This window comes from Strongylocentrotus purpuratus, unplaced genomic scaffold (genome assembly GCF_000002235.5).
Source record: "Strongylocentrotus purpuratus isolate Spur 01 unplaced genomic scaffold, Spur_5.0 spur5_scaffold_10, whole genome shotgun sequence".
In the NCBI taxonomy this organism is placed as follows: domain Eukaryota; kingdom Metazoa; phylum Echinodermata; class Echinoidea; order Camarodonta; family Strongylocentrotidae; genus Strongylocentrotus; species Strongylocentrotus purpuratus.
The window spans coordinates 22305630-22316575 of NW_022145595.1; the positions used below are offsets into that span (position 1 = coordinate 22305630).

Consider the following 10946-nt stretch of genomic DNA (forward strand, 5'->3'; position numbering starts at 1 on the left):
GGGTCAGATACTGGGAACAAAATATCGCAATCTTAAGAGCACTCCCCTCCAACTCCAACTTATCTATAAAGCCGTGTTTTTATTTGTCACTGGAGGCCATAAACGTACACATGCGATACTGTTTTTACCAAGATAGGGGTGAAGCCCCTGGTCCTATTTGCCGCCCCGCCCCGCCCAGCCCCGCCCCACAACCAACATCAAATGTGCGGGCACCTCAACTGGTGTATTTTGGTAGTGGTATCATCCATGACGTCATCTTTATGCAACATGGCGGCAAACACAAAAGTTCTACGCGCTGAGTAGGCTGCTGCGGCGTTCGACTCTTCGCGAGCAATGTGCCGGGATTTTCGTTCATGAATAGAAATCTCAGGGTATGTAGAATGCACGATTTGAGTCTGTGTACATTTATTTGAATTGTTTAGTTATTTAGTATTCGATTCTAGCGTAAAATTACTGTTTCCAAGACCAAGCAGCTCGGCCGTCCACGCCCACGGGCCTTTGGTCGAGGTGAAGACTGCCGCTGACAAGCTAGCTCCTTGCTCCTACCGCAACGGCGCGGCGGAGGCGGAGGCTACTCCTCCATACATCGTCTGTCAACTTGTCGTCTGCAGGCTCGTCCTAATGCGGCGCATCTTCTTCTTCTTCTTCTTCTTCTTCTTCTTCTTCTTCTTCTTCTTCTTCTTCTTCTTCTCTTCTTCTTCTTCCTCTTCTTCCTTTTGAGTACAGACCTCTTTACAGAGTATTATCGTACTATACTGGGGGTGTGTGCAGGTGGACCACTACACAGGGGTTTCCCCCTACTCTTGAGTCATACGAATAGTGCAGTGGGTTCTTTACGTGCAAAGGTAGTGATCGACTCTTCTCTACATGGGTCCTCCATTTAACGTCCTATCCGAGGGACGGAGTGTTTTCCACTTGACATAACCTGAGTCTATGAACAAGGGAAGGTGCACGTTAACACACAACGCAGGCTTCAGTCATCCGCCTGGGTGGGAGTCGAACCCGGGATCTTTGGTTCGACAGACGGACGTTTTACCGACTGAGCCAACTCGCGACTTTCAAACTTTCACTCTTTCAGCTCAGAGACTCTGAAACTCGATTGACATTCATGATCAGTTTTTCAACAGAATGTTACAAGTTTCATGTACTGTAGGCCATGGGTTAGTTAAAAACTTTAACAATCAAGACAAGTTTAGTATGAAGGGGTGACCAAAGTTTGCGGACATTTTAGAACGCATTACAAAATGTGATATTTGATCTATGATTTCTCATATCTACACAAATTTATTTATTTCAATTATTACCAAATGGACGGCAAAGTTTTTTCTACAGATTGGTTCAATCAAAAAAAAATTATCGTCGAAGGATTTTGGAGATAGACTAGATTTTATAGCGATCTAAAAATTTGATGTCCGATCGTGCGTGCGCACTGAATCTAAAAAAGTCATAAAAACAACAAGACCTAACTTCACGCAGGGGGGTTTAGATCTACAGTTGATTTATCAAAAAATGTGATGCATCAAAAATAAGGTAATAACATAATTTGCAAGGCAATACATCATACAATTACTTGGACCACTTTTTACTTACATGTACAAGTTTGAGGAAATCTGCTCTCAAATTGAAGATTTTCAGACCCTTATCGGTAAATTGATAATTTTTCGGAACGGACGCAAAAGGTTGCAAAATTTGCTGATCTTTTGTCAATATTTTCACAATTTCGTACACAATTCCAAAGAGAATTTCATATCTGGGTAATTTTATGTTTCTCTTTCCATTGTTGATTTCAGATTTTTGAAATTTTTTTTGGTTTTTTTTGAGATAGCTAACTTAGGTCACGCGCAAACTTTGGTCACACCACCATACATTAATATTAATAACCTTTTCTTTTTTTCCTTCTCCATTTTGCTTCTTTTGTTGTTTTGGCAGGATCAAACTCAAAGTTTCACTGCCAAGTCAAGTGTCAGTGACGTCACGTTCCTGGTGATATTATTATGGGCCTGCTACGACTACATTTCAGATATTAACCATGGCAGGAAGAGAGTTTGTTGTAAGTAAGCCCAAAGTTAAACTGTGTCTGTGGTCATTAACACTTCAAAGATACTAGACTATTACTAGATAGATTGATAAAATATTGAATTTTTAAAAGAATACGTTAGCTCTGTAGATCTAGTCAAACTCAATGTGATACGTATTTAGTACACCTACATGTACACGTCCTATGTCCGGACAATGTTTCATTAGTATTTTCAGACTTATTTTAGACAATATCTTAAAAAGAACAAATATTTATAATGGTTTGATAATATTAATGGCTACTAGTACTACTAATATCTGATGCATATTATTTTTTGTGTAAAGTCCAGTTGCCAACATGACGGCTTTACTTTTTCTTTAGTGTCTGGAGAAATAATCCTTTACCCTACATGTAGGTCTACTCTAGTATTACATTCACAGTCTCGCCTTTTTTCTTTCTTCAAATTTAAAGTTTGAATAAAAGGTCGAAAGCATACCATCTGTGTCGATCAGTTATTTTGTAATAGGTCTAGGCCTAGACTGAAGAATATAAATGTGCATTTCATCTGATATTACATTTTTTTTGCATCAATATCACAAAAATCATTCACACAATGCCATAGACAGATCATTAGACTGAAATAAAATGCATCATATTTTACTTACAACTTTGGGCTTAAGCTAATTTTCATTGATTTTATGGGGACGACTCCCAGTAATGAAACGCATCTCAAAAATGTAAAATAGGCTGGCACCCTTCAAACGCCCCCTGAAATCCGGCCAAAACAATGTAGTGAAAGTGAAACTCTCGCTTCTGACGTCACAACTCGAGCCCGTTTATCAAAAGGCTATTCCTGTATTCTACAATGGTGATGTTTTTAATAATGTTAGCAGAATAGAGTTTGCAATGCACAAGCATTTTTGATACACTCAAATTATGTATTTACCTATTCACTTAGTTAACAAGTAATGTCAATCCTTGTTTATAGTCAGGATTCAAATAATCCTATTTCGTTTCTTGATTTTGTCTTAAATGTATTTCAGATCAATGACTATTGAGAATCTGTATGATCAAGATGACACTGCACATTTGTAATGGTATAACTGCATACATGTATCACAAAAGGTTACAAAATAAATACCGGTAGTCAATTATTTAGTATTGTTGATATTTATCCAATCAAAGAGCACATTATAAGGTAAACCGAAAGCTTCAGTCTCTGATATCGACAGTTGTTTCGCTGAGATTTCATCTGGCTCCTCTGACCGCCTTGAATATTGACAAATGTCAGTTTTATTAAAAAATGACCCCATACCAGACGGTTATTTATGTCTGATTATAAGGAAGATATTACTATTTTCTAAAGACCCCAGCTTTTAAGCCAAATATGGCTGGAATTACCCGTCTCCATGCAGCAGACAAAATATACGACATTGATTCATTCTTAGTAAAACGACATTGATGTAATTGTTGTAGTTATTTATTAAAGTAAGTCAGTTTATGAAAATTATTGCTGAATACTATAAAATATTTGTTTTGAATTCAAATTTACGTATACATATACATACATGCCAACTGTTCAGATTAAAGAGGAACATTCCTCTTTTTGGGAGAAGATAATTATCATTTTAATGCAGGTGTTCCTCTTCCTGTACAAATTTGTCTGTAGTATTGAATAGGAGAGTTAGGATTGTTCCTCTTTTTTTTGAAAATAGCATAATTTGTACAGATTTCTGATTTTCAAATGTTGGCATGTATGCATATATATACACTCACATGATATGCATGCATTTTTCTTCTTCTTCTTAAAAATCCAACAACAAAAAAGGGGGAGATAATGATATCATGTTAGATTTAATACTGATCCCTGTCATTTTTTGTTTACATTTAGGTTTTATACACACATCAGAAGAGGAAGAAAGCCAAGGTTTGGCAAGATGGTGTCCTCAAGATCAATGACCAAGGAACCAAAGCTGATCTTATTGGAGCAGGAAACAAAAGGTTGGATCAAGTTCATATCAAAGCAAACCAGGTAAGCAGTAATTGCTCTCATTAAGTTTTTTCGCATGGTTAGTAACCCAGGAGTAATAAATTTTGTAAAATTCTATCATTCTTCATTAACCTAGGGGGTGTTTCACAAAGATCCTAAGTTGACTTACAATGTATCTCTGAGTTGGACTTAACAATTATTTAAGGAAAGCCATTAGCATCTTTGAAAATACTTTGTAAAAGGTATTTAAAATGTTGATTCAAATCATTCATATTTTCTATTATCAAGGAGATTTCATGTTCTTGACATGGAAATTTTGAAAAGTCTGAAATACTCTGTGCCAAATAATGAGTAATAGGGCAACATGCAAAGTATGTTCTCCCTGTTTAACTTCTAGAACACAGCTTCAATATCAAGAAGCTCCTATTTCTAACAGTTGCAGTTTACTGTGCATTGCTTGTCAGTTGGTTTGTTTTCTTGACTTTTTGTGTACTTATATGCTTCCCTCACTCGTGCAGGCTGCCATTGGAGAAGTGCTAGAAAGTGAGAAATATTTGATCACCATTGAAGAGAGTGTATCGTCTGATAAACCAAACCCGGAAGCTGTTAAGAATGAAAAGGCCTCAGTAAACCAACCTGATCACAGACCTCATACCCAGGCTCTAAGAAGACAGCCGCTGAAAAGAAAGAGAATGGTAAGTAATAGCCAACGTTTTGTCTATAATAGTCTATTGAAGGCCAACAAAAAAAACCTGTGTAGCAAAAAATTTGCTTGTTAAATTAATATCACAAGTATCAACTATTTTGTGCACAATTGTGGCCCCTCTGTACTTGCTGATCTAATGTACATGTATGTGTTCTTTAGCAGAAATGTTAAAAGTACACTTACCGGTAATCTCTTGATTTGAATTGTTAAAGTGGGAATCGTAGACAAGTGGCCATTATATATTTATCCTATCAGTATGGTAGTTTGAAGCACAAATATGTATCTCTTCCAGAATCCCTGCCTTGAAAAGACTGTGATGGAGGAGGCAATCCCAAATTAACCAACTCACTTAGAACAAATACCAGTCGTAGCAAATACTGTTTTGCATTCAAATCGTCCTTGTTTTCACGAAGTGACGGTATTGAGGAAAATCGTCACGCAAAGTGAATGCAATTTTTTTTTCCACTACCGTCACTTCGTGAAAACAGAGACAAAATTTTTATATACTGCTACTTTGTTTTAGCAGGATATGTCGGTTAAAAACAAATAGGCCATTTTCATTTATGTACCCAAACTAATACTTTCAAATACATAAGTGCCTCAATACAAATTATTTAAATATCCTGTTACAAATAATTGCATTTCAATAATCAGAATGCAAATAGCATATGTTATGTGTTGTTAGGTAGGGCAAGCCATAATTTTTTTCCTATCTAGCAACAAAATATGCAATTTGAATTCCGTCTAGTGAGATACATTTTTTTGTAACAGAATAATGAAATAATTTGTATCGAGGTGCTTCATAAAGGCATACATAAACTTGGTTACATTACGAAAATGGCCTACCGTATTTGCCGGCGTATAGGCCGCAGTATTTTTGGAAGAGAAAATATCAAAAAAGTCGGGGTGCGGCCTATGCGGCGAAAGAGTAAAATTTTTTTTTTGTTTGTTTTTAGTTTCGATTTATGGCACTATGCCTAGCAATGTCTCCCAGCTCAGTAATCAGTGTGTTGACTCACCTCTCGTAAACTACAACAACACTAAAATTTGACTGTCATCTTGGTTTGAAAGTAATCTTTCTAATAGATCTCAATATGTAGTTTATAATAATAGTTCCTCAAATTTGTTTCTATAACAAATGGTGTACCACAACCACAAGGTACACCACTGGTACCATAGGTACTTTATTGTTTTTAATTCACATTAATGATCTTACACATTCTTCTAAAAACGACATTGTTACTATTATTTGTGACAAGTTTACAAGCACAAATCAGCGCCTTTAACTGCACCTCGATGTTAAATGAAGGTCCTTCCACGCGTGGGTTTTCGGCAGCAAAACAACAACACAACAAAACAAAAAAAAAAACGATTTTTTTTTTTTTTTTTTTTTTTTTTTTTTTTTTTTTTTTTTAAATTTTTTTAAATTTTTTTTAAATTTCAAAATCGGGGGTGCGGCCTATACGGCGCTGCGGCCTTATCGCCGGCAAATACGGTATTTAGAAATCGCACATTCAAATGTTATTAGAGTATTGAACGGTTTGAACCTGTATAATAACCTTGGTTGATTGAATAGCACTTATGTCCATGGTTAAGCAGGCGCTCAATGACAAATGACAAAAATCAGTGACAAATCTGGTGATAACCAATCAGAAGCAACTGTCATTTGTCACTGATGACAAGTTTTGTGAAACACCCCCTGGTCTTAACTTCTGATTACAAGTATGTAATTTATATTACCTGTATTAGTTGACTTTCTATTAACAATTTTATCTGTACTGTTTGCAGGGATTTGTACCTCCAAGGCAAGTCAACAAGCGACCGAGTCCTGAGAAAGAGAATCCTCTACAGACACAAGAAATCCAGCAATTGGCTACTTCATCAGGGTTCGAAAGCCCCAGGTCTTCACTCTTCAGTACTCCATGTACCAAGACAGAGGTATCTTCGCCTCAGGGTCCAAATATCTTGAACCTGTATGGAAGGAGCACAGTCAAGGCAGCTCAAAGCACTACACATCATGCAGCATCTGAACTACAACAGCCAACAAGAAACAATACAGGATATGATCCTCAACAGCTTAAGGATGACTTTCAACCAGAATCACAGGAATGGAATGAGGGCTACCTTGATGATAGGACTCTTCCAAGTCATAATACAGCCAATAGTTTCTCACCACATCCTGAAAGTACGAGCAAGACTGTCATGGGTGTAGATCCATGTGAACTTGAAGTCAGAAGTCAACCAGAAAAGGACTTTGACATGAGAGGTACGTTGGACGATCGAGAAGGTGGAAGTGATCTCTCCAGGACAGATGCACCTGTCATGAACAAATCTTCCTTCTCTAGCGATCCTAGTTCCACAAATCAGGATCTATGGAGAACGTCTTCTGAACAGGACTGTACCAGCTACAGGAAGCACACAGATCTTTCAGCTAGTTCAGTCATGCCAGGCACTAACCCGGATAGTGTGGAGGCTAGGCTGTCAGAAGAAACCAAAGGCCACACTGGGAATGCTCCAGGAGCTAAAAGAAGCACCTCTAGAATTCTTGCTTTGCTTGGTAAGGGGAAGAAACCATTCCAGCCTCCCCTGAAGCAGAAGATTTCGCAAGGTGGAGTTACTGACACAGTATTACATTCATCTATAGGTCATATGAAGGATACTAGTTCTCCGACAACCATCAGACCACAAGCACCAGTAAATGTCTATCAGAGTAATTACCAAGCAAGTGTGATTTCTTCAGAACCTGTGGTGCTGGAAAAAGATGTGTTTGATGATCATCTGTCTTACAATACAGAATCACATCCTCCTGACAGTCTTCCCATACATACTTCTAGAGAATTTGATGCAGGTCATATGAGAAGAACTGCAGCATCGATGAGAACGTCACAACATCACAGCATCCCCAGTGAGAATGATCTTGTGAGGTTGAAGGCCACTAGTGGTCAAGCAGCCGAAGGTGGTCACAGGGAAGCAGCAGTCTGTGATGAGTCCAGGGTCTCCCAGGAGAGTCCGGCACCGAGGCAAAACCAGCACATGAAACATTGTTTGAATAAAAGAACAGGTATGTTGAAGGGAACTTTGTCTCTGCATGCTTAGGTATCCTAATTTTTCTATAGTTTTCCTATAGTTTTCTCTTAGTCCACGTATGTAACACATTATTGGGCCACTTCTGTAGCAGATTTAGGTCTTTATGGGTAGTTTGGTTGAGAGTAATGCATGCATATTCTTAGTTGAATATACCATTTACAATTTATTAAAAAAAAAGTCACTATGTTCTTAGTACATCAGTTTGAATCTTATGATAATTAAAACAAAAGAAACAATACATGTACCAGTAAAAACAGTTAAAGTATAGTTATCCTGTGTTTTGCTATGCTTTAACATTCGGAAGAAGAAATTTCAAGCAAATATATCAAAGGTAACGGATAGTTTCCTCCCAAATTGTCCTCCTACTCTTAGGTTTAGAGACAGACAAGATTATTAAAAGGTGCAAGGTAGACTCACAGTCAGAATTAAAGAACAAGGAATGTAAGAAATGCAAGGGCATCAGGTGTACATGCAATATACCAAGTAAAGATCACAAGGAAGAACTATCTATGACTAGTACAAGTTTAGAGTCAAATATGAATAGTAATAGAATAGATGTAGAAGAGATTCAACATTGCCCATCTGAGAAGGCAGCTGAACAGATTCAGGGCCAGGATAGGGATGAAAGAAGTTGCCAATCCCCTGCAATTCCCGATGTTATTTATTCTCATGAAGAATTGGTCTTGGCAACTCAAACTGGCAGCAGTTCTGATCAATGTCAGGAAAAAGAAGAAATTAAGATTGTGCCAGATATTGATGAACAAGATATGAAATCAAATACACCAGAAGAATCTTCCCTTGAGATAGATACTGCTCACAAAGCACCAGATACCCCTCAGCATTCACACAATAACAATGGTGCAGCCTTTGAGGAAGTTCACAAGACCGTGAAGCACCCATCCCTGGATCTGACCCAGAATGAACAGGAAACCACACACAAAATGAAACGTAGGAACTTGACAGGTGAATTCTCCGGAGAATCGAATTGTGATAGTATGGAGATATGTTTTCAGATTGACTTTGATCCTGATGATTGGTCTCAGGACCAAAGCTGTGAAGAAGATGGGTCTCAGAATAAAGTGGATGTCTTCCAGAGGTCTCCAAGCATGGCAGCACTATGTGATCAAGGTGAAGGTACAGACAACCCTGAGAGTAATAATGCACATCAGGATGATGGTATGGGCTCTAAGTATGAACATACTGGTGTAAAGAGGACAACTGATGGACTCAAGAATACTACTGATGTGTTACAGAAATCCCCAAGCCTGTTATCAGTTTCTTATCTTCATGAAGATGATTCACATGACACAGTGCATCCTGTCGATTCTAATACTGATGGAACTTGTATTGACCCTAGCAATGACATTGCTAGCTATCAGAATATGCCTGAAGTTGACCAGAAATCCCCAGGCCATAAATCAGTTTCAGATGTTGGTGATCATGAAGACAAACCTGAGAGGGATGATGCAGCATACATTATACATCCTGCTGATTCTGATGCTGACGGTACGTATGTGGACTGTGTTAATGACCGTGTTAGCTTCGACTCTGCGACTGATGTTGTCCAGAAACCCCCAGGCCCAAAACCAGATACTGCTCAAGTTGAAGATAGAGACAATCTTGTGAGTGGTGATACGCATCACGTTAAACCTCCTGACATTACTTTTGATAATGATGATAATATGGCTTTGAACTTGAGCTGTGAAGAAGATTGGTCAAAGAATAAAATGGATGTCTGTCAGCTATCTCCAACCTCACAGAAATGTTCTGATGTACAGCATGTTGTTGAAAATGAAGCCCAGTCTTTGGGAAAAGATTCTTATTGCTGTATAAATCCAAGTGATATTGATACTGATGATGCATCTCTCGGCTCAAGATCTGAAGAAGATGGGTTCAAGAATACACCTGAAGCTGATGTGTCCCAGAAATCCCCAAGCCTGAAAGCAGTTTCTGATCCTCATGTAGGTGATGAGAGCGACAAACCTGTGAGAGAATATGAACAGCAGCTTATGCATTCTGATGTTGTGTCTTTGAATATGAACTGCAAAGAAGATAGCTCAGAGAATTTATTTCATGTCTCACAGACATTCCTTGGTTTGGACTCAGATGCTCATCCCATTATTGATGGAAAGAAATCTGTGGAGAAAGATATGCAGCTAGGTGAAGATACTATTGATGACTCCATGGACTTGAGTGGTGAATGTCATTGGTCCACTGATACAAGTGATGTCTTCCAGAGATCCCAGCATCTGGAAGCAGATTCTGATCCTGTTAATAAAGGTAATTTGTTGAGGAACAATGCACAGAATATTATTATTCATCCTGGTAACCGCAATCTTCATAACTTCAGTTCAGAGCTGCTTGAAACTTCTAAGAATCGGCAGAAGAAAGAACATGTCAGAAAGCCAGAGACAGCTGACCATAAACTGTCCAATGGACCGATATCACACGATCTTGAATCAGTGATTCCTGATTGCAATAGTCAGCAATCCGCTGCAACTTCCATAGACACCTTAGACTTTTCACAGGAAACACAGAGAAATAAGGACACAACGTTGTCTTTCCAAGACGTACAGAATGGCCACTTCTTCATAGATAGTAATGACCCTTCACCTATACCGTCTCAGGATATTGATGCTCTGGTTCCGGATATGGAGTTGATTGATACACAGCATCTTCCGGCAAGCCCTTCTGGAGGATATGGTATGACTGGGCATCCACCTTCCAAGGAAGCTTCAGGGTTGTTTTATCCTACACTTATGTCAGGAGGTGAGCAGTCAGTTCCAGAGATGTCTGATTCAAGGCAACATGAATCGGCCACTAATCAAGTCCAAATTGCAGAGAAGTCATATGGAGAGGTGTCTTCAATGGGACAGTGTAGCACTTCCGCTCAGATAGTGGGACTATCAGGTCAAGCATCTGAATGGTTTGGAAAGGAAGTGAATGGTGATAGTAATGCCACTTTGTCATGGTCTTCAGAACAAGATCACCAATCGGTCAGAACCGCCCATGACCAACCATATCTAGTTCAGACGCCACATCTGGTTACAGAAAATTTGATTCAGGACCAACGCAGTAGTGACATGGTCATCTATGGCAATGTTAAGAACTCCAGTGACTGCCATCAGATTCCAATCTCTGTGACC

General features: G+C 38.6%; 1 protein-coding gene across 1 annotated transcript; it reads left to right on the plus strand.

Annotated features, from left to right (window-relative positions):
• Positions 1 to 262: 262 nt before the first annotated feature.
• Positions 263 to 7902, plus strand: LOC115921736. The gene is made up of 5 exons (XM_030979781.1): positions 263 to 371; positions 1930 to 2050; positions 3909 to 4049; positions 4526 to 4702; positions 6502 to 7902. The coding sequence occupies exons 2-5, from the start codon at positions 2030 to 2032 to the stop codon at positions 7807 to 7809; spliced, it is 1647 nt and encodes a 548-aa protein (XP_030835641.1). The 5' UTR covers positions 263 to 371; positions 1930 to 2029; the 3' UTR covers positions 7810 to 7902.
• The last annotated feature ends 3044 nt before the right edge of the window (positions 7903 to 10946 follow it).

What these genes read in the sequence shown, in the direction of transcription:
- LOC115921736 (XM_030979781.1), top strand. Translation starts at nt 2,030, where the DNA reads ATGGCAGGAAGAGAGTTTGTT. An exon ending in TGGCAGGAAGAGAGTTTGTT is followed by an intron (nt 2,051 to 3,908) that starts GTAAGTAAGCCC and finishes GTTTACATTTAG; the next exon opens with GTTTTATACACACATCAGAA. An exon ending in TTCATATCAAAGCAAACCAG is followed by an intron (nt 4,050 to 4,525) that starts GTAAGCAGTAAT and finishes TCACTCGTGCAG; the next exon opens with GCTGCCATTGGAGAAGTGCT.